Source organism: Carassius gibelio, chromosome B1, assembly GCF_023724105.1.
Source record: "Carassius gibelio isolate Cgi1373 ecotype wild population from Czech Republic chromosome B1, carGib1.2-hapl.c, whole genome shotgun sequence".
Taxonomy (NCBI): Eukaryota; Metazoa; Chordata; class Actinopteri; order Cypriniformes; family Cyprinidae; genus Carassius; species Carassius gibelio.
Genome location: NC_068396.1, coordinates 11586598 through 11610585, shown reverse-complemented (window position 1 = coordinate 11610585; position 23988 = coordinate 11586598). Strand labels below are relative to the sequence as shown.

The window sequence follows — 23988 nt, the reverse complement described above, 5'->3', positions numbered from 1 at the left end:
ATGTGCCTGTGAGACTTCACAAGCCTCCACATTGTTCACTCACCAAATAAGGACAGAAGCAGTGAGTCCCCTCTTCAGGCCCATACAAGCAGTCATGAGGACCAGGGTGGGCAGCAGATTCCTGCCTCCATCTCTGGAAGCTGTATGTTTCGAAGATCAGTCATTCTTATACTAGCAGTAAAGGGCGCCTTGAACTAATGCTTAACCCTCTTAAGCTATAAAAAAAAAATGGCCTCACATTGGCTGTTCATCGTCATTTTTTATTCTTAAACAGCCAGGATGTGACTTTTTTATGACCACTTAGACTTTTTTTTTAGATAGAAACTGCTTATCTTTCTAAAAGGAAAAAAAAGTCAACAACTTATATTTAGGAAGCAATAAATCAGCAAAAGTGAAATTGATCCAAAATGACCACCCTAGAGTCTTTCTCACACTCTAAACCAATTATAGGCCAATAACAAGTATGCAAGTTACTATTGAATAAAAAGTAAGTAAATAAATAAACTGTTTGTTTTTATTTCCTCAAGTTTTTTTTCTTTATTAAAAATTATTTATTTGTTTTATCTTTAATTTTTGCAGTAGTGTAGGCATATTCCTAAATAGACAGACAGATAGACAACTAGGGGGAAAGAAATTGTAAACAAACTTGGCATGGTGCCATTAATATATCATTTTGATATCAGATTGAGGTGATTAAGATTGATGATGTGATAAAACAGATTAAGATGTAAATGGAGAGAAAACAGCACAGAAATGTAGTGAGTAAAATGAGAATTTAGTAGGGCAGAGAAGAGGCAGAGATGAACAGAGAGATAGAGAGGGAAGAGCATTATGAAAAAGAAAAAAGAGAGAGAAAGATATAAAGAGAGAGAGATAGCCCTCACTTTGGAGGAGTGGTCTTCTCTCTCATCTAAAGGATTTCGAGCTGAATTCACCATCACACTCGAGACACACACACCTGCTGTGGATATGCCGTTCTCTGTTGTGCTGGATGGACACGCACCGTGGGGCTTTCGACTTATTGGAGGACGGGACTTCAGCCAACCCCTCACCGTCGCTAAAGTGAGTGTGTGTGTGTGTGTGTGTGTGTGTGGATTTACCAGATTTGGATTTAATTCAGTTGTAAATCACTGAAAAACAAAAGTGCAATGTGTGTTGTAAAGAACTTTCTCATGTCCACAAGGGCGTCTGACTCATTTATAGAAATAGCATCTTACATCACCAATATAGAAATAAACAAATACACTTAATCAGACAGCAGACATGACAGCTGAATCACTTATCTGTTTTAGGAAGTGCGTTCATATGGCCTATATGAATTATTTTTCTCATTGATTGTGTTATTTATGAAGATAAGTTATAAAAATTTAAATAAATGTAAAAATGTATTTCCTTTAGAAAAGAAAAACAATATGATACTTAATATAAGAATGAAAACAACAATAATCAGTGTTGTTGTTATCATTATATGGATATATACAGTATCTATATAAATATAAAAATAAAAGACATTTCACAGTGCCTCACAATAAATAATACTGATAAAGAATTTATAAAATCCATAAAACACAAACAGTGTGTGTAAAAAAAAAAAAAAAGAAACAAGACAATCTGATAAAAATAAAATAAAAAAAACGGTATACACCAAAATCTGACATGATTTGAGGATTGCAGTTTGTCATCCTTTATAAAGAGAAGGTTTTATGGAGGAGAACAATGGCTATCCTCATGCTCTATTTATGTGTGTAGCTAAAATTGTTGATGAATCATTGACACTGGAACTAACATTTGGTTCCTCACACCTGTTGTGGCAGTGGATTTGTGTATTCTGCGCCTAAACAAATGTCAGAGAGAGTCTAAAAGAGCGATAGGAGCACACAATCTTATTCAAACGTCTCTGTTGTTGTTGTGTTTTTGGAGGAACGTCCTGGCTGTGCTTATCCAAACTGAGCCTTTTGCCAAACAGTCATAGAATAAGCCTTTCATAAAAGCTTCTTAAAACTCATATTTAATGAAACTAAACCTTTTACATAATCTAGATACATTCAAAAAGAATAATAATAAAAATAAAGGATTGTTTTTAAATAACGTTTACTGTGTTACAACCTATTACATTATTAAAAGTCCAGTATTGAAATACACAATGAAGTTATTGTGCTGATCTGTTTGTACAGAGGTTTTATGCCTCTGCTCTTTGTGCAGCTCTAGTTTTGGATTTCTACTTTGCTTTAATGAGATTTCACACTTGGAACATTCTCTGCTCACTCTGCGGTTCAGCATGACACTGTTACTTAATCTCAACATTGTGCAGCCATTTTTGGTCAAACACCCTCCTGTCCTCTGTCTCTGGGCCTTGGGGGTTGTTTTTACTTACAGCTAGGACTGTAACCTGGACTTGATTAATCAAAGTGTTTGTAAAACAGTCCTGTTTTACCAACAGCAGGTTGTTGGACTGAACTCAAAATTTAAGAATGGGATTTGTAGGCCTTAGAAATGACAATAAACAGTGTGGAACTGCTTCAGGAGATGGAAAAATTGGTTTTAATAAAAACTGAGGTCATTTATGTATATATCTGTTTAGTTCGAGCAAATTCTAAAACTGATAGTTTAAAATGTATCAAGTTTAAAACTGGATTTTACAGAACTGGGTGATATAAAATGACATAAACATTACAAAATGTTTGATTTATGCTTAAAACAGACTTGCTATATTATGCAGTTGTACTTCTGAACAAGATTGATCATGTTTTAAGGATGTTGAGACATTTAACTAGACAAAAAGACATAAATACGGAATAAAAATCTTTGTTTTGCTTTGTGAAAATCATCTTGATTGTGTCTGTTCTGCTCTGTTTGTGGAGCAAATGCCTTCAAGTGGATTATATTTGAGCATATAAAGTATAAAGGGACTCATGAATTTAGAAATCAAATTAAAAAGAAAGCTGCTCTGCAGCACTAAAAGTACATCTGGGATGAATGGATAAGAGACTATAAGAAACATATTGAGGTTCTTGATCCTTCTTTGTGCTTGCTGATAAAGAGCTTATTTACTGTAGGAGTCAGGATCTAAACTATTTCCAAACCAGTGCAATTCCACAGATAACCCCTCTGCACCCAGAATGCCTTATGATATATGAACGATATGATGGATGCACCTTTACATTTGGTTCTTATAGACTTATGCATGCCATTCTGCTCATGTAATGCAAGTCAAATAATGCAGTGCATGTGCAGTTTCATATAATTATTCTCCAGCAGTTTGTTCTGAGCACTGATAACAGCGGGACTGCAGAACTTCTCTTGAGACTGTTATTTTCCCCAGCATGTTTACTGTGGAGAGCAGTTTACATGGGTGCACATACCAATGACAAGGACTTACACATACACATTCAGACACACACACACACACAAACAGAGAGAGAGAGAGACATACTGGTTTCCATGTTTTATGAGAACATTTAATGGAAGTAATGGTTTTTTATGTATAAACTTCATTGTCTATGCCCTTACCCTCACCCTAAAGACTTGCCCTTCACACAAAGCGTTCTGCATTTTTAGATTTTCAAAACACTTAATTCTGTATTATTTATAAACTGTATTCCTCATGGGGACTAAAAATGTCCCCACAAGGTAAACATTTACTAGTAGCTACTTCTATCCTTGTGGCAACTTCTGGTTCCTATGACATACCAGGTCAGCAGCTGCTGACTTTTATAAATTCGGATAGCTTTTAATTTAAGTCAATGAGATCTTTAAAACAGTTTAACAGGCTTATATTAAATGCATATACAATTTTAATGATCAACGCTCTGTAGTTTTTATTATGAGGAACAAAACATGCAAAGCAACAATACATTGATGACTGAGAGATTGACAAATAAATATTCCACAAAAGTCTTGTGAATCATATTTGCTATTCACATTTCAACATAATATTTCAAAATCTCTTTATGACAATCACTTGATGTTAATAAGATGGATAATTCTTCAATAAGTGTTCATCTTAAAATATTACTATTCCAAAAAAAAAAAAAACTTTCACTAATAATTAATTGTAGAAGAAGAAAAAAGAAGAGGAAGAAGAAGAATGTACTTTTTAAACATCTTGTGTACATTAAACATGAGTAAGAATGGGAATTGGAGCTTTGCTATTAGCTAACAATTTTAGTTGGCTCCTTTAGTTGGCTCTACTTTTTTGTGTGTTTTCAGATATCACCAGGAAGTAAAGCTTCCAGAGTCAACCTCTCTCCTGGAGACATCATCTTAGCGATAGATGGAGTTTCTGCAGAAAACATGATGCACTCTGAGGCTCAGAATCTAATCAAGGATGCCACCTACCAGCTCACACTTACTGTAGAGAGGTCAGAGGTCATATGAATGTACTTGGGTAGAACTTGCTGGACAGCAGCACACAATTTTGCACACTGAACCACATGCATTAGATGGCAGTTGATGTACATTAGCTTTTTAAGATTTTGGGGGGTTTGAATGTATTTGAATAATTATAAACAGACCATCTAGGAAAAGCAGGAAATAATTACACATGAGATCATATTATTGTTTTGCAGACCAGAGACTAAGCTGTGGTCACCAAGTGTCACTGAACAAAACAAAAGCCATCCATTTAAAATTAACCTAGAGGCAGAGAGACAAGTATGTGTCTTCATATTTTGTGTACGATGTCCATCTGTATAATGTGGTCTGATATGATCTAATGCTTATAATTTCGCCTGAAAGGAGTGCAGTCCAATAGGAACAGGCCATAATCGAAAGGCTTCGCCATTTGTGGCCGCAGCCAACATCGATGAAACACGTCAGGTGGTGAGCCCAACCTACAACTCCCCTATTGGCCTTTACTCCTCAGGCAATATCCAGGACGCCTTACAAGGGCAACTCAAGGGCCTCATCCATGGCAAACCAGGAAGGTGAATGTTCTACACTTCACACACTTCATGCTCGGGTATCATTGTTTATTGAAATCCAGTGAACATTCTGTTTGATTCTACATTGAAATGATGTGTGTGTAGTCCTAGGAAACTTAACAATATAGAGGAGTCCGAAGTATATCGGATGCTGCAAAGAGATCAAGATGAGGATGAACCTCATGAACCGCGACAGTCGGGATCTTTTAAAGCAATACAGAGCTTTATTGACAGTGAGGGTATGACAAACACACATTAACAGCAACAGATAGACACAAAAACCAGAGAGACTGCATATTTAATATGCACTCTTGGATGTGCACTACAAACTAAAAAAAATGGGGTAGGATTTACTTTGATACAGTTTCCACTCATAAATTGCTAGTAAATTGATAAAAAGTAAAAAAAAAAAAAAAAAAAAAAAAAAAAAAAAAACAAATGGCAAGTTCAACACATTCATTTAAACATACTGAATTAAATGTGTCACTTTAAGTAGAAAAACTGAAATTGTATTTTCTTGTAAAACATGCTCCAGTAATATTTGTTTTATTTACTACTGCATTTTTTTAAAGTATACAATATGCAGTACTATACACAATACAAGAGTGAGAACATAATACCCACATGCGTATACACACTTGACACTCAAGAACACTACATATTACATGTAACGCTGATCTACGGAATCAATATTGCATTATTGTTCACTTTTGTTAAATAATACATTAAATCAACACTGGAATATGTGCTAAAACAAATTTCTGACATATTTTAGGTGTCATTAAAAAAAACTGGGGGTTTTGCTCATATTAGATCAGGTGACATGTTTCCTCTGAATAGATATTGCACATGTAAACAAATGTTCGAATCGCAGTGTTTAGGGTACCGTATTTTCCGAACTATAAGGCGCACTTAAAAGCCTTTAATTTTCTCAAAAAACGACAGTGCGGTTTATAATCCGGAGTGCCTTATACAGTATATGGATCAAGGCGCTGTCAAAATGTTGACATTCCCTTTAGCACAGCTTCATCTAGTGGATGCATAACGCAAACCCAGTCAAACATTTGACTGCAGTATCTTCTATTCTATGCCCCTTATAATCCGGTGCACCCTATATATGAAAAGAGTTCTAAAATAGCCCATTCATTGAAGGTGCACCTTATAATCCGGTGTGCCTTATAGTGCGGAAAATACGGTACCTACATTAAACAGTACTTCCAAAATCTCCAGCTGGATTGGATTCATTCAGCTTTACAAAATGTAAACATGACTGATTCAGATCTTTTTGACTGACAGGTACATGTCCATTAGTGAAAAGGAAAGTCCGCGCCCCTATGACCAAGTCATCTGCTCCTGCGGGGAACTTGCACAAGCTACCAATGTGTGATAAGTGTGGTAACGGCATAATGTAAGTCAGGAAAGTGGAAGTTCATAGTTTTATTCAGAAATTAAGCATGTTAAATTTACCTCTGTGCATGGCTATCTCTGATTGGTTCTGTCTGTCTGTTTTCTCAGTGGGACAGTTGTGAAGGTTCAGGATAAGTTTCGTCATCCGGACTGTTTTGTGTGCGCTGAATGTGAAGAAAACCTAAAACAAAAAGGATACTATTTTATAGATGATGAGCTATACTGTGAAACCCATGCTCATGCCAGGGCAAAGCCTCCTGAGAGTCCAGACCTTTGACCTACTCGTTCTTTTAATTACATAAGGACACATACTACAAGTCAGCTACTCAGTTTACGAACATCTTGTTTTAACCACAGGCATAACATTTCCCCACAATTCAAGCACAGTCATTTCCACCAGATACTAAGAGACACATTTATGGATAGCGCATTGTTGTGTCGTGTGTGCTGGGTTGCAGTTTTTTGCACTTACTTTATAGGAGTAGGATGTGTTGACTGAAATATGTGTGTATGAATAAAGGTTTTGTTTTTTGAAGAGTCATAATATCTCTTTATCAGGTGTGTTTGAATGGAAAAGGGGAACATGTCCAATGTCTTCTTTACATCACTGCTGTCATGTTTGATGTGCCTGCAGGTCACAGGAAAATCTGCTGATTCAATAGACTATGTTAAGAGTTAGTAAACATTTATTAATTTCAGTTCTGAATTCCTTCTTTGTTCTTCATCTGTGTCACACACCTGGACTCATTTAATGTGTTTTTGCCCGTGACCCAGTTTCTGTCTTTCCGTGTTTGATTAGTTCCCAGGTGTGTCCATTATCTTCCTCATGTGTTCCATGTCCCTGTTAATTTAATGATTCCATCCACCTGTGTTTCCCCAATTATCTGTTGTTCATAAGCCGTGTCCCTTCAGTTCTGTTTTGTCGGGTCTTCTCACTTGTGCTCACTTGCTACTTACGTGTGTCTACCTCTGTGCTCCATGTTGGATATCCCCTGTGTTAGATATATTAAAAACCTTATTCCGTTTATCCTCGACTCCGTATTCCTTCAGGCAGCGTAAAACCGTGACAGAAGACCCGACCACAAAAGAGAAAATAGAAAACTGCGTGTTCTTCCCTCCGTTTTGCTTTTGTTTTTTCACAGTCTTTTCTTTTCTTAGTGTCTATGGATCCCCTCTATCGTCCCGAATTCCTCATCCTCCTGCTGAAGCAGGAAGGACGTTCTCTCGAGGACCATACCAGACAGTTTTTCCTATTAGCTAATGCCACCAGCTACCCGGACGGCGCGCTCTGCACCTTCTACAACACCAGCCTGAACTCCAAATGCAGAGCGTTGTCGTCCGAAGATGGTCCTCGAGAGGATTTCGCCGCATACGTGGAGTGGACTCTGGCGAGAAATGGGTCGCCTCTCACCGTCTGCCCCATAGAGGACCTCGCCAGCCCCACTCCCGACCCAGAGACCAGCCAGCCACCATCACGCCGCACGGAGCCAGAGCCCACCGCAGCCGCAGAGCCCGAGCCATCCACTGACAGGGAGCCGGAACTCGAGAGCGCGACTGACCAGGTGTGTGAGCCGGCAACACCGTGCATCGTGGGAGTCCTCGTGGAGATCGAGGGCGTGGAGGAAAGCCCTGCCCACACTCCTGCGACTGAGGGTGAGCTGTATACAGTCTCTGAAGGTCATAATGAGCAAGCTCTGGATCTGATGGACTGGTCTATGGAGGTAATCCCTAATTTTCCTGTTTCCCCGCTGGTTCCGTCCAGCCCTGATTCCCCTGTATACCCTCTCAGTCTCCCACTCCTACCTCCTCCAGTCATTTCCTCTGCTCCATTTCCGCTGGTTCCGCCCAGCCCTGAGTTTTCTGTTTCTCCGCTGGTTCCGCCCAGCCCTGAGTTTTCTGTTTCTCCGCTGGTTCCGCCCAGCCCTGAGTTTTCTGTTTCTCCGCTGGTTCCGCCCAGCCCTGAGTCTACTGTGTCTCCGCTGGTTCCGCCCAGCCCTGAGTTTTCTGTTTCTCCGCTGGTTCCGCCCAGCCCTGAATCTTCTGTGTGTCCGCTGGTTCCGCCCAGCTCTGAATCTTCTGTGTTTCCTGTATTCCCTCCCAGCCTCCCTCTCCCGCCTCCTCCCAAACCTGCTGGTCCCTCTACTCCTCTTTCGCTGGTTCCGTCCAGTCCTGATCCTCCTGTCCTTCCTCCCATCCTTCTCCTCTCTCCTCCTCCTAGACCAGCCAGTTCCTCGTCATCCCTGCTGGTGCCAGCCAGTCCCGCAGCTCACCCTCAGTCCGCGCCATCGGGGCGCGGTGGTTCGCCGCTGGACTGCCAGTCTCCAGCTCCGCCTTGGCGTGTTAAGGCCCTGTCTCCGCCTCCAGCCTCCGAGCCCTGGACTCCTCCTCGGTCCTTCGACCCAGCGGCTCCGCCTTGGCTCTTAGCTCCCTCGTCTCCACCGTGGCCTGTCATCCCACCTGCTCCACCGGGCTCCCTCGTCCCTCCGGCTCCACCTTGGTCAGTCGTCGACCATCCGCCGCCTCGGGACTCCACTCCTCTGGTTCCACCTCGTCACTCCATCCCTCCGGCTCTGTCAGGCTCCTCCTTCCCTCCGGTTCCACCTCCATCCTCGGTCACTCCGGCTCCACAGCGGTCTGCCGGGACCCCGCCTCCACCTTGGTCGCCTGAGCCTTCAGCTCCACCTAGGCCCTCCGGATCCTCGTCGTCACCCTGGCTCTGCGGCTGTGCTGCTCCATCTTGGGCTCCTCACCCACCGGTGCAGTCTCCGCCTGTCGGCCCCCTGGTGTCGTCGACCCTTCCTTCACCATGGCTCCTCCCGCCGTCGACCCCACCTTGGATCTCCGTCCTGGCTGGTCTCTGGTGGACCATCTGGCTCCTCCTGCTCCTGTCTCCTCCCTGGCTCCTTCCTCCGTCGTCTCCTCCTTGGCTCCTCCTTCTGTGGTCCCTGTCTGCTGGCCCCCTCCTGGGAGTCCGTCCTCCACCGGAACCTCCTCCCAAGTTCCCACCTACGCCTCCCCCTGTTGTTTCTACGGTGCGAGGACGCACCTACCGGGAGGGGGGAGTACTGTCACACACCTGGACTCATTTAATGTGTTTTTGCCCGTGACCCAGTTTCTGTCTTTCCGTGTTTGATTAGTTCCCAGGTGTGTCCATTATCTTCCTCATGTGTTCCATGTCCCTGTTAATTTAATGATTCCATCCACCTGTGTTTCCCCAATTATCTGTTGTTCATAAGCCGTGTCCCTTCAGTTCTGTTTTGTCGGGTCTTCTCACTTGTGCTCACTTGTGCTCACTTGTGCTCACTTGCTACTTACGTGTGTCTACCTCTGTGCTCCATGTTGGATATCCCCTGTGTTAGATATATTAAAAACCTTATTCCGTTTATCCTCGACTCCGTATTCCTTCAGGCAGCGTAAAACCGTGACAATCTGTCATTACTTGTAGAGAAAAGCCTGCTTTGGAATTATACTGTCACCTGGAGTGATGTAGTGCCAAATATATGTATCATCAATACCAACAAATAATATATTTTTTAAGCTTAAAAAAATCCATCCAAGTGAAATTCACCTTATTTTAATTAATCCTGTTTTCTCCATACATCACATTTACCTCAATCGTGCCCTTCACTTCTGTATACTCCTTCAGTGTTGCCTCTTATATAGGCAACTTGGACATAAATGTTGCAGAAGCTGAAAAATATTACAAAAACTGCTGTTATAACAAAAAACAAAAAAAATATTTGCAATAGACTGCATGCTGTATATTAATTAATAGTTCAGAACTGGAGACTCCCGTGCACACCAGGAGAAGCAGCAACTTACAGAAACAGCCTTTGTGCTCCAAGAGAAGGTGAATAACCAGTCAGGAAATCTCATGGAATGAAACAGGATTCAGAAATGACTGAAGAGAGGAAGCTCTAAGAGAGAGACTCAACCACAGCAGTCAGGTCATAAAAGATGCTTAAAGTAGAGCAGAGAGAGTTCAGGAGGAGCTGGATGAACTAAAGTGCTGCCTGCTCACTGTGCAGACTGAGAGGAATCTACTGTGGCAGGAAGTAAAGAGGCTTCATAAGGAATATATCAGCCTTACTAACATCATCTCAATGCAGCTGAAAGAAAACAACAAAGCTGCCGGTCTCAGGGAAAACCCTGTGAGTCTTGTTTTACAGTCCACCACAGTAAAGCCCAGTTCAGCATCCAGGTAAGACTGGTTGAAATGAACCATAAAAATGCTGAAAATATTGATTGTGTTTACTACTTACAAGTTTACTTTATTTTCGAATGATAGGAGGAGACACATCATAGCAGATAAAGCTTCAATTTAAAGACTTATAGCCATGAAGAACGAGGAAATACAAAGATCTGGATAATATATCAGAGAACTGAATGGCGAATGAAACAGAAATCATATGTTAACTTGAAAAAATAGCCAGTAAAAGTGTAAGAGTAAAGTGGATGCTTTTTTGTTATTTTAAATTGTATTAAATTGTATTTAATATAAAATTTGAATTTGTATCATTATTATTCCTTCTTAAATAATCCGATCTGATAAAAAGTTCATTAACAATATTCTGTCATTAAATATTAAATATTATTGTCATGGTTTCATGACTGTTTTGCCATTTTTTTTCTCTCTCCCACAACTATTGTTTATTTTCACAGTTGAAGTCTAAAAAATGGATTAAATAAACATTCCCAGGCAAATTTGCTTGTTATGAAACAAACAAACAACAACAAAAAAATTATATATATTGTCCTGTATTTGGATAATTTACACATTGAGCAGTCACAGCAGGGGGCACTAAGGGACTACTTTCCACGTGACACGAAATCAACTTAGCAACAGAACTTCACCTCTTGGTCTTCTATACTCTTTGCTGCGGAACACAAGATCCAGGGCGCGAGGTTGGATCCAGATCCAACTCCTTTTACGTTATGAACTTTGTTCCACCTGATGAACCTGCATACATGTTTTTTTCCGCCCTCTTTTCCCTCTTTCCCGTTAATGCTTCACACTCTAGTCCAGCTGGTGGCGGTAATACACCATAAGTTGGCTTGTCAACCGCCATTAAATAGTACAAGAAGAAGAACCTGCATAGATATTTGTGGAGTTGCAGTCCGTGGTCGCCAACGTTAACACTTATCAATGTAAGTCTCCATTTGATTAATAATAAAGTCAAGATAGATTCTTAATGTTGTGTACGCCTGTAAATACACAAATACACACTGCCCACTAGCCAGGTTACTCATCTCTAACTTGGCAAGAAATAACATTTGAAATACATCTGACATTGTCCATAGATGCACAGAACAGTGTTGCTGCGGGATGAGAAGATTGCCTTTCAGAGATGCCAGAGCTGTTGCTCTAATTACCATTGCCCATTCTGCGGACCAAAAGTGTTCAAACCCACCATGAATCTTCATGTGGTGGACAATCATGTCTGCAACCACTTATCTTTGGCAGTTCACCATGAAGGCATGTTGGCATTGATTTGTTTATTTTATTCGTAGTCATTGTTAATATTATTTTGCCTAATTTGTTTAATGTTAGCCTTGCAGTATTGCAACGCTTGAACAATACAATAATGTATCGTTGACTTTTTTTTTTAGCATGCATCTTTCATTAGCAGTGGTGTCAAAAGTATTGGCTTTCATTACTCAAGTAGAAGTATAGATACTAGGTCTTAAAAAGACTTTTGTAGAAGTTGAAGTATCAACTCACGCTTTTTACTCAAGTAAAAGTGTAAAAGTACTGGTTTAAAAAACTACTTAAAGTATAAAAGTAAAAGTAATGTAAGGGAACAAATGCCATTAAGAACAAAAGCTTAGGCCGCACCACAGGGGCCTATTGTGCACTACCCCACCTCCTAAAAAAAACATTTTTCTAAAGGCCATAATGAATATAATGTTATATTAAATGTTCATGTTGAAAAATTTGGGATGCACTAGGCTACATGTTTCAGCAACATATATGCCCATTGAAAATGAACGCATTTAATACAATGCAAATACATTAAAGGACTAGAGATATGATTACTAGTTGCCAATAAGTATTGTTATGGTGCAAAAAGTCAAACTTTAGAGGCATGTCATCAATAACCTTTAATGGAATGTAAATGTACATCCAAGCTTAGCTGCAGGAATCTGCGAGGGCAATGGACAAGAACATTGGTGCAGGCTTAGTAACAATTACTCTTGTAATGTTGTCTATTTACAATAAGCATTATAGTGCTGTCAAAATTAATGATTAATCCAAGTGATTAATCAATAACTAAAAAGGAAAATTAACTCATAATCCCGATACCGTCTTGATTGACAGCTTCCTGTATTCGGTACATACGTATGCTATGTTAAGTTACAAAGTTGGTATAGCCTAGATATCACAACATTGTCAATCGCAAACGATAATTTATTAAAACGTCTCACTACCGAACTACCAACAGTAGCTTTATTTGTGGAGAACGAAGATAAAGCACCCATTTGGTAAATGGTGCCTGAACCTATACTTAAAAAAAAGAACCTAAAAACTTAAAACTTTTAACTTAAAAGAACATTCCAAATATTTTAAATAAATCCATAGCTTTCACCTTGGATGCTCTCACTTCCCAAGTTGTGCTTCCCTTAATCTAAGGCTAATAAATGTATTTCACAATCTGGGTCATTATTTAATATAAAACCACACATAATTCTACTGTATATCTGTCACTCACTCTGATATTTAGTTAAGATGAGTGCTGTCTGTCACTGTCTTAAATCAGTTCTGTGAATGACTGTATGCTCATTCTTTATAAAGTAGCAACAATGTCGTTTGTAAAGTACAGTAATGTGCAAAAGTCTTAGGCACATTAGTATTTTCACCCCAAAAAAGGGTTTTAAGCCAGTTATTTAAATCTTTTGCTTTAGTGTGTCCATAGTAAATATCAGTTTGCCATTAATTTTAATAATAATCTAGTGCGATTTTGAATGCACAAGCAGTTTGACAACGGCAAAATGAATGTTTGGAAATGTAAACTGATATTTTCTACCGACACACTACAGCAAAATATATAAATAGCCGAACACCATTCTTTTAAGTAAAATACTAACGTGCCTAAGACTTTTGTACAGTAGTTAGTGTATGTATAAAGTACGTATGATTAAATTAATATTTAGTATAAGTATATTTAAATAAGTGTAATTAAAGTATTTGTTCGGTCATATGTGTTAAGGGCTAGATTTTCACTGGAGGAAACGGCTGTGACAAGCGAAAACTTTACAGTAGATGAGAAAGCGACAGCTTCTTCGTGACCTTTTGTAAACTGTATTTATGACAAATAACTTCACTGATACAGATTCTAACAATCTATTGATAAACACACACCTTATGTCCTCTGTCTCTGTTTGAGCTCGTGCTGCTCCGCCGCGGTCTGCGGATTGAAGAGCGCGCTGAAAGACGGGGAGGAGACCGGTCTGACGCCGGTTTCATATGAAATTTAAGCCGACTGACTCTGAGGCGATCGGATACCGGTTCCATACCCAACCCTACTTTTAAGAAATACATTTTATGATAAACGAACCAAAAACTGTCTATGCCCTTGCTGGAGGGTGATGTAATTTGTGTCATGTGCAGGTGCGATGGATCGCATACAAACCAATAGGGTGTCGGGATGGTATCTGTTTATACTTCTCATCCAACCACAATCAAATTCACTCCATCCGGATGGCGCGATTTATCTGGATAGTTTTTTTTTTGTTTTTGTTTTTTTTTTTTGAGTGATGACAAGCCGGAATGAAAACAAGGCGAAATGAAATACCAGTAACGAAGCTATTTTTAAAATGTAAGGAGAAGAAAGTACAGATACTTGCGTGAAAATGTAAGGAGTAGAAGTAAAAAGTCGGCTGAAAAATAATTACTCAAGTAAAGTATAGATACCCCAAATTTCTACTTAAGTACAGTAACGAAGTATTTGTACTTCGTTACTTGACACCTCTGTTCATTAGCCTGTGTCATAAGTCATACACTGAATTAAGATTTTAGTAAAATAATCAAAATAATGCGTTCATTGTTATTTAATCAGTTCTATCATGCCTGCATTACCACTACTTTGATTTATGCCACTTTTACTAAAGTACTAAAAGTATATGTAAAATATACATTTTGTTTTCATTTTCAGAATTCCTGATTGTCAAGTGCAACTTGCAGTGTAGAGAACAGGCACATTTTCACTGTTGTTATTGCCCAAACACAGTTATAAGGAAAGTCCAGATTGTAAAACATTTAGCATCATGCAAAAAAAGACAAGTTCCACCTACAGAACCAGCCACTGTTGAACCAGCTACAATCAGTGAACCAGTCACCTGTGAACCCATTGTCCCCAGTGCATCAGTTGACATCAATGAACCAGTTGCCACCAGTGAACCAGTTGTTCCCAGTGCACCAGTTGCCTTTAAAGAATCAGCTGTGGCTGAAGGTGTCCCCTTGCCTATTAAATCCCTGCTTGTTCCCAAAAAATTGCGTATTCAGAAAAAAGTGCAGTGCGGTCATTGTGGAATAACTGTCAACAAGAAAAATCTAGATGTTCATGTTAAAAGAAAGCACGCTGGTAAGATCTGTGATGTTATGGAAGATCGTCACCTACCTTCAGAGTGCATCGACCCAGTGAGTGGTATATATGCTGTTGAAAAGTCATTTCACAGACCATGTTCTGTAATCCATGTTCAGAAAAAAACCTCAGGTCCACATCCTGTTGTCACGTGTGAAATGGATGAATGCATTTCCAGTGTAGAATTTGCCGCTCGAAGTGGCTTTCAGCACTTTGAGTGTATACATTTGAAGTCGCTGCAGTTCTGTCCGTGGCCCAACAAGATACCAGTTGTCCTTGATGAAGATGTTCTGGTAGACATGATAGCCCCAAATGTCTTTGGGGAACAGACCAAGGCAACCTGTGTGGCTACAAAGGCAGCAGCAAATTTGGCTGGTGTTACGTTGTCTGTTGAGTTGACCATTGGAGGTCCTTCTACAAAGAAGTACATTTCTGTGTATGAATCCAAAGTGTCATGCTACAGCAGACTTGGTAGAGTCATTGCTTCCTATGACAGCACTCGCAACACATGGCATTGTCCCTGTGCTAAGCCAAGAGGATCTTGTTTGCACCAAAACATAGCCAGGTGGCATCTTTTCCAGCTGCACAAGCAGTTGTTTGTGTCATTACCTGTCGACAGACATGCACAGTGCCTAGCACAAGAACATGCTTGTTGAGAGCTCTCAATGCAGAACACACGATCCAGGGGGCGTGGTTGAATCCAGATTTAACTCCTCCCATGTTACATATACCTAAACTTACTAGTCTCCACCCCGTGATCCCTAAACCCATCAACCTCTACCATCTCCACCCCCGGATGTGGATCCAACCACACCCCATAGATCTTGCGTTCTGCAGTGAGGGGGCTACTGAGCTTGTCAGGAAAGTACCAGATTGGATTATCCCCTAGTGGTTAAGGTTTCAAACAGATGAAAAACAAAACACTACCAGCCAAAACTCCAACAGAAATACTGTACATCATGGGCTCATTTACATTCCCAAACACCTTGTGCCAAAGAAGACTGTTTGCTCTGAATTTATGGGCCTGTGTTGATTACTTCTAAAGGAAAGCTTATAACATCAACCGGCATTGTTGAGGGTAAGTATAAGTAAAATCTAATTATTGTACCATCACTATTTTTAGCTGTGTGAATTATTTTTGTTTGTGATTTAATACTTTTTTTTTTTTAAACAGGATTTTCAACATACACATGTGCAGCAACTGTGTCTAAAATATTGTTATCAAGAGTGGACTGATGGTCTGCACAATTTTGAGGATCATTTTCTGATGTCATTACACATGTGGATTACCCTGCGCCATTCACTCCAGGTTTGATGTTATTGAAGGAATTAATTATATGGTGTTCTTTTAACGTCTGTATGCTAATAATCTTGTCAAAACATGCCATAAGCAGAGCTGTGGAGGATTTGGAGACCACAACACAACAGAAATTTCCAAGTAAAGACTAAATCCGTCATGTGGTCATGCAATTTGAAGCACTAACAGATCACAAACAAAATATTGCGATACTCACGTGAATCGATAATTTCTTACACCCCTACGTCTTACTAGGCACACCTGAAACTTCCAGTCATGTGTGTTGAGGCAAGTTGGAGGTAAACTCTATAGGACACCGGCCCTCCAGGACTGAGTTTTGACACTCCTGGTTTATCGTCAGTAAGAATAATAATAAACAAACAAAAAATATATATATTTATGAAGGGAGAGAGAAAGATTTTTAATAATAATAAAGTAATAGAATTTTTGTACTTTGTTCATCAAAGAACCCTGAAAAAATATAATACACTCCACAAAAATATTAAAGAGCACAACTGTTTTCAACTTTGATAATAATAGTAATAATATGTTTCTTGATCACCAAAACACCATATTGGTATGATTTCTGAAGGATCTTGTGACACTGAAGACTGAAGTCATGGCTGCTGAAAATTCAGCTTTGTCATCACTGGAATAAAATAAATTCTAAACATTCCTAAAAAAAAGAAAACATTTACTTTAAATTGTAATAATTTTTCACTTTATTACGGTTTTACCAGTATTTTTGTTCAAATAAATGTAGCCTTGGTGAACATAAGAGGCCTGGACCCATCTATTAAAAAAATAAACTTACTGACCACAGACTTTTGGACAATATCTCAATCTTAAGAATTGCTATTTATCAATGACTCAAATGAGTGCTCTCTAAACCAGGAAAACTTCCATTGTGTGTTACGCTCCACGCGTATTCTGTTTTCATTGATCTGTGCACGCCGGTGTATTGAGCACGTGTCGGTTGTTATGCTCATTATCTTCTCTGTCTCTAGTTTACTCTCTCTGCTCACAGGTTGCTGTGATTGGCCGAGTTGGACGTCAGTCATCATCAAGGCGCCGCTTCAGAGCCAATCGGAGGCTGCCCAGCTGGTTAAAACGGGTTATGTGTTCATTCATGCTTTCTCTCCGGAGCACACTGTGAACTCCTCTGTGGTAAATCGAGCGCTTTACAGCGGGATGAGTTTATCTGCTGTAAACTGAGGTTTTGACTATTTCTGCCCGCCAATTAAGTTGTGTGCTATGTGCTTTGTGTTTCTAAGTATTTGTTACGCCTTAACATGGGCGAGATTAGTTTGTGTCTAGCTTTTTATTCGCTTTGAGATATCTGTTAAAAACTGCCATTCTGGGAAGAGAACGCAGGTTAGTATATCGCGATATACACTGCACCCGTAGCCGATGATTTGTTAGACACACTAGGTAAGGAGTGAGCGCCATCCTTTGTATTTCTGTTTTATAGGTAATTTAGTTAGGGTGCCGGATGCACTGAAGATTTCGGTTTGTGTTCTACATTTTTGTTTTGGTTAGATTAGGTTTAGATTAAGGATATTTTTGTTATATTTTGTTCTTTCCTTTAGGCGCCACTTTTTGTTCTTTTCCCATTTATTGTTTGTTTGTTGTTTGTCTTTGTTTATATCACATTGTATTAAGCGCACATTATTGTTGTTTTGACTGGATCCAGTGGCCTTTTGGCTTGTTGAGAATAAAGCCCAGTTTATTTTTCCCTTTAAAAGAGTCTGTCATGTGTTCTTCCACCATATCCCCACCTTCAGCAGTACGTTAATATATAAATGTTGCGGTACATGCCCTAGACAATTTCAAGTACGTAACATGTGTATAGGACACAGGAGGTTTGAGAGTTGCCAAGTGACAGGCCTTGTCTGAGATGTGTCAATGCCTTTCATTTGCCTGATGCAGCCTATAAAGATGGTTCACCTGAACCCATCCAACATTGAGAATGCTAATGTGAGACTCTGTTTGAATGGAATAGTTCACCCACAAATATATAATCTGTTCAACACAAAAGGATAATATATAAAAAAAAAAGTTCACACTGCTCTTTTTATTTTTATTTTTTTACAGAGACAGTCCAAGATACAAAATATACGCCAGTATACTTAATATTCCATACAACTTTTTTAAAATTATGGTCAAAAACTTTTGAAGTGAAATTATAGTTTTAAATGAGAAACAGATCAGATCTTCCCAATGGCACATTTGGCTTGTTAACTTAAAGATTGGCATAACTGATGATAAATGGCAAAGAAAATTGAATGGGTGGTGAGCAAATGATTCAACATTTTCATTTATGGGTGAACTACCCATTTTAAAGGTGGTTTAATATGTTCAACTCACTTTTTAACGAGCAAAATCTATTGATGTCAGAAGTAAAGTTTAACCATTAACACTCTTGTCTTTGTCTTGTTTTTCTCTCTGTAGCTGTATCTGGTGCAGGGAGTGTACAGTTATCATCACTACATGCAGGATCGTGTGGATGATGATGGCTGGGGATGTGCATATAGTTCCCTTCAGACTATCTACTCCTGGTTTTAGGAGCAAGAATATGTGGAGACAGCTGTGCCCACACACACAGATCCAGCAGGTACACAAAATTGTCACACAGTGGAATGTGCTTTCTTTTTATATTTATTTAAGAGGAACATTTGTTGCTTTTTCAGGCTCTTGTGGATGATGGGGATAAAGAGCCATGATTTGTGGGTTCACATCAGTGGATTGGCTCCATCAAAGTTCACGCTGTCCTTTATCAGCTGCTGGGGGTCACTTTAAAGATCATGCTTGTCAGGTATACCAAGTGTTTAATGTGTTTGCTTATGTTCATTTGTTTAGGTTGGTAATAATTTTTTCCTCTTGGATGGTAAAAACAGATCATACTGGAATAGATTCAGAAAAACTGGCCACTTTTTCTTCCATATACCACTGCAAGAGGCTATGAATTTTGGTTAAAGGCTGGAATACATTTTTTTTATTTTATAATAACAAATTTGAATACATAGTATCATAACAAAGGATCACACAGTTCCAGGCACAAAAATATGTGGTCTAAAATTAACTCAGAATATGAAAAGTATTTGAAATCCTTGGCTGGATGCCTAAACTGAGAATCTGTGAAATCTGTCAACTGGGACAAATTTGCTCCAAGTCAGATTGTGTAGAACTGACTCCTCTAGACTATAAATCAGGGCAGAAATCTAGGCAAGCCCTGTAGGGTATCCCAGCTTTAAGGTTAATTAAAACTGATGCATGCCTATGCTAACATAGATTTACAATAAAAGTTTCTGAATGGATTCAATTATAAAAATCATTGTCTTTCTGTTAAAGTCAGGGATCAGAGCTGGCAACCAAGGGCTGAAGGAACTCTGGTCATAATTGGTGCATTAGCATTGTTTAGCGCCTTTCTTTGACTTGTGATTGGATAGGAGCAAGGTTCTCCCCTACCTTCCCAAAAAATCATAATCAACATCTGATCTGAAATACTTGTATCTTATACACTGCTGGTCAAAACTTTGCTGTTCTTTTCTAACTGTTCTCTTATTTTCTCAAGAAATACTGAAAAAAAAAAAATAAGCAGTGGTTGTTGAGCACCAAATTCAGCATATTAGAATGATCATGTGATACTGAAGATGGGGAGTAATGACTGCTGAAAAATCAGCTTTGCCATCACAGGGCTACATTTTTAAATATATTAACAGAAACAGTATTTCTGCTCACTGTATTTTGAAATGTAGCCTTGATCATGAGGGACTTCTTTCAAAAACAACCTCAGACTTTTCTTGTATATGTAGCTTGTTTTTATGTATTTATTTTTTGTTGTTGTTGTTGATATTTTTAGATTTGAATAACTAAAGCCAATATTATTCTCGCCAGGCGGTGGAGTACTTGCGCACACTATTCTAGGCGTAGCATGGAGCGAGAACACTGGACAAATACGCTTTCTTATCTTGGACCCTCACTAAACTGGTGGAGATGACCTGCAGACTACCACTGACAAAGTACAGTACCTTTGACAACACTACACTAGTGAGACCTTTTCATTTGAATTAAAAATAAACCAACATAGAATGGTTCTATTCTGTCTTAATAATAACAATCAATTTTAATAATAACAACAATATTTTATGAGTTATTTCATTATATCCATACACGCATGGGATTTAAACTGTACCATTTGGTTTAAAACATAACTTGTTCAGAATTAACAAATCATTCATTGATGTGATATTTTTCAGGGCTGGTGTGGATGGAAGGGGCCAGAGTTCTGGGATCAAAAGGCTTTTTACAACCTCTGCCTTCCCCAGAGACCCAAGACCATCTGAGTCACGTGCATGACACTTATCCACTTTTATTGATACACAAGAATTGTCATTTCAATTATCATATCAAGGAGTGCAAACTGACATGTCATAAAAAAAGTGATTTATTATTCATTGTCCTCAAACAGTTTTAAACGTCTATGCCTATTTTAACAGCCGTTCTCAGCCACGCTTAAGGTTACTTTCATTTCAGAAACATCACGTATGATTTTCAGTCAAGCTAAAAACGGATGATATTAAAGACGACATATCCTCAAGACTTTTACCAGTTCATCATACATTAAATTCACAAGATATATTTGAACCATTTACATAAGATAAGAACGAAAAAAAAAAAAGAAACAGCAGCTAAAATATCTTCTTAAAACGGCAAATGTTTTCTTATTCATTGATTATTGCAAAGTCTGACTTTTCTCCGAGACCTTTGCGGGGAGACTTGAACCTCTACTTAACTAATTTTGCCTTATTAAGAAATTCTTGATTAGCCAAGCTTGGCAGGAAGTCAGCTTTTTTCTCTTTTGCTCATTGCATTCACATATATACACAGCGTCATAAAACTCTGAAAGTATTTCAGTGCCATCAGGGTTTTTATGTGATTGGTTCACAACACGTGATCCAAGTTAAATTTTAAGTTAAAATTATCTCCTTTTTCCTTGATTCCTTTCTGCTCTATGATTGCAGGTATATTTATGGAGCGTGGCTCCGAACTGTTCTGGAGTACTAGTGTCAGTCATTACTATTATACTTAAGACTCCAAATCACTGAACCCAGAACAGTGTCAATTTATCTTGACTGCTGAGGCTCCATACCAAATGTCCACATACTGATACTTCTGCTTACCATTCACACCAGCAATGGTTTAACAGTCTATATGTTACTTCAAATTCTCTCTCTCTGAGAACATTCATCACCAGTCCCGTGCTTTCTTTCCGTCTTGAGAACTGGAGCATTCACGGCCTCTCTTCTGTCCTGCGTGAGAGCTGCTCAGTATGTGCTGTTCAGAGAAGGATGATGAAGCGTTCTTTAAGGCTCGTGTTCTGCGATGCATGTTCAAAAACCTCCCGCACTCCTCAAACCCACAAGACCTAGCAATATCTTCGGCTGTCTGTCCACCGTTGTTGCAAATGCTGAGTGGAAAATGGAATGGTTAATTAGAGAAGTGTTTCTCTTCATAAGATGGTTATAGTTGTTGGGGATGATGTTTGCTTTTACAGGTAAACAAAGGGGCATTCCTGTTATGTTTGAGCTCTTTTGAAAATTAATATGCCTATGTATGTCTAATCTCAAGAATTGTATTAACTGTGCCTTTGGATTGATTATATAAACATTGATAATAAAATTAACAAAGATAGTTTTTTCAGTAAAGAAACTGGAACGTTTTAATAATTAATCTAAAGAACCTTTTTTCCAGTGTAAATGTGAATGAAAAGGTTCCATGGATGGTATCTTTCTGGAATCATCGATGCCAAAAAAATAACCTTTATTTCTAAGAGTGTGGTGTCAGCTGATTTAGATATTAAAAGTAAGATTTTTTTTTTTTTTTTGAAGGAAATGTATACTTTTATTCAACAAATGTGGCAGTGAAGACTGTCACACAAAATAGGCTAAATAAAAAAATAAAAAGGTCAAAGAATCTGAAAATATATTACTGTTTCCCTAAAATATTAAGCAGCATAACTTTTTTCAACACTGTAATCATAAATATAATCTATTTCACAGCCTTGGTGAGCATAAGAGACTACTTTCAAAAACAATAGAAAAATCTTAATGACCCTAAACCTATGAATGGTAGTGCAAATAAAAATAATATTTTCTAATCATACAACATATTTTAATGTCTTTTGATTTTACATTTTGATAGTTTTTACAATTAAAAAACTATACATAAAATTAATATATATATATATATATATATATATATATATATATAATTTTTGTAATTAATAAGATTGTATGAATGTTTTAAAGTGAGACAAACCAAATTACACCAATGTTACTGAAAACACTGTTGAAGCGACACCAAATATAGTGTGTGTGTGTGTGTACATATAATCTGATAGAATACCAAAAAAGTGATATTGAACATATGCAAATCTTTAAAAGGATAACCAAAGAAAACAATATTCTTAAGGTGAGAAAAAATATTATTTATTTAATTATTATTTTAATGTTAACTCAATTTATGTTTACGAACATGTGACAGACTACTGTGATGAAAGACGATAAAAATATGATTTCCAACCAAGATTATAACATGATTGGGACAATAAATGTACTTGTACTTCTATCAAACAAATGATTGAAACAGGAACTATGAAACAATACACTTACTCAAAATGTGCATCACTTGCCATCAGCACACTGATGCACTCCAAGCTGCCAGCTCTGGCTGCTTTATGCATCGGTGTCTCTCCACTAGCGTCCTTAAGAAATTCACAAAAAATTGAAACGGGAAATGCGAAAATCTGGACATTTTGATTATCATGACCATCAACACAACCCGAAGTAACTACTGCTGATTTAAAGAGGGGAAGGTTTTAAAGACGTTGTACCTGCTGGTTTGCATCAGCACCGGTTTGCAACAGCCAAAGCAAGCAGAAAGCCTGCCCTCCGCATGCCGCAAGATGAGCAGGAGACTGTCCGGGACCATTCAAACCTCCATTCACCGCGAACCCGCTTTCAAAAAGGTTACTCGTGCAGTCCAGCTGAACGGATGTGTAAAGAAACGGAAACAACATTTGAACCTGATTTACCGTTTTCTAATAAAAGATTTAAAGCGCGTTCTGGGTTTTAAAAATGTATAAGTAGAATGACTTTAGTTTTTTTAAGTGCTTGAAACAGGATTTTTTTTTTTTTTTGCTAGACATGATGTTTTCTTTTCATGCACATAATAGTATCAATTCATTAATTGACTCACCGACTCTGTCTCAAGCAAAAACATGATGTCTGGATAATTCCACAAAGAATATTCCGTATAAAAGTTGAACTGGGCGTGAGACACAGTCGCTCCGCTGCTGATCAGAAGTGTTCTGCAATCAAACAAGCACACAGACCCATGTAGTACAATAAAAAGCAGAAGTACAAATGCTGTTTAGAACACGTGGTTCTTTATTACCGACCAATCATGATCGAGAATGGGCGGTCATTATAACGTGACTGTATCAATCCTCCAACAGCTCGCGAACAAGCTGTGCAGTTCCACACGTACGCACTTTGTTCATCTGAGATACTCAGCTGTATAAAGAAACTGTTTACATTATGGTCTTCTGAGAAATTAGCATACGTCTTACAGATGACTGATTTACAGATGCTCTTGTAGATCAGTCATGATGAGAACGCAAGTCTGTTCATTCCATTTTCGGAACTGAGACACAAACTTTCTTTGATTGAATATGCATTGCGATGACGTCTTATTTGAGAAAAAAATCGAACTGGTG

At 38.6% G+C, this 23988-nt stretch overlaps 3 protein-coding genes across 3 annotated transcripts; 2 read left to right on the top strand and 1 right to left on the bottom strand.

Moving 5' to 3' along the window:
- The first annotated feature begins 751 nt into the window (after positions 1–751).
- LOC127948313 (PDZ and LIM domain protein 3) lies at positions 752–6872 on the top strand. The gene is made up of 7 exons (XM_052544732.1): positions 752–1062; positions 4210–4361; positions 4569–4653; positions 4738–4925; positions 5028–5161; positions 6219–6330; positions 6438–6872. The coding sequence occupies exons 1-7, from the start codon at positions 832–834 to the stop codon at positions 6604–6606; spliced, it is 1071 nt and encodes a 356-aa protein (XP_052400692.1). The 5' UTR covers positions 752–831; the 3' UTR covers positions 6607–6872.
- A 4470-nt stretch (positions 6873–11342) lies between these two features.
- Positions 11343–21902, top strand: LOC127949698 (uncharacterized). The gene is made up of 8 exons (XM_052547173.1): positions 11343–11477; positions 11631–11805; positions 14483–15989; positions 16086–16220; positions 18660–18822; positions 18899–19023; positions 20106–20230; positions 20468–21902. The coding sequence occupies exons 2-3, from the start codon at positions 11631–11633 to the stop codon at positions 15565–15567; spliced, it is 1260 nt and encodes a 419-aa protein (XP_052403133.1). The 5' UTR covers positions 11343–11477; the 3' UTR covers positions 15568–15989; positions 16086–16220; positions 18660–18822; positions 18899–19023; positions 20106–20230; positions 20468–21902.
- LOC127949699 (ankyrin repeat domain-containing protein 37) lies at positions 20645–23636 on the bottom strand. The gene is made up of 4 exons (XM_052547174.1): positions 23469–23636; positions 23104–23256; positions 22883–22974; positions 20645–21678 (listed from the first exon to the last, which is right to left on the bottom strand). Exons 1-4 carry the CDS (start codon positions 23490–23492, stop codon positions 21459–21461), a joined length of 489 nt encoding a protein of 162 aa, XP_052403134.1. The 5' UTR covers positions 23493–23636; the 3' UTR covers positions 20645–21458.
- Positions 23637–23988: the final 352 nt, after the last annotated feature.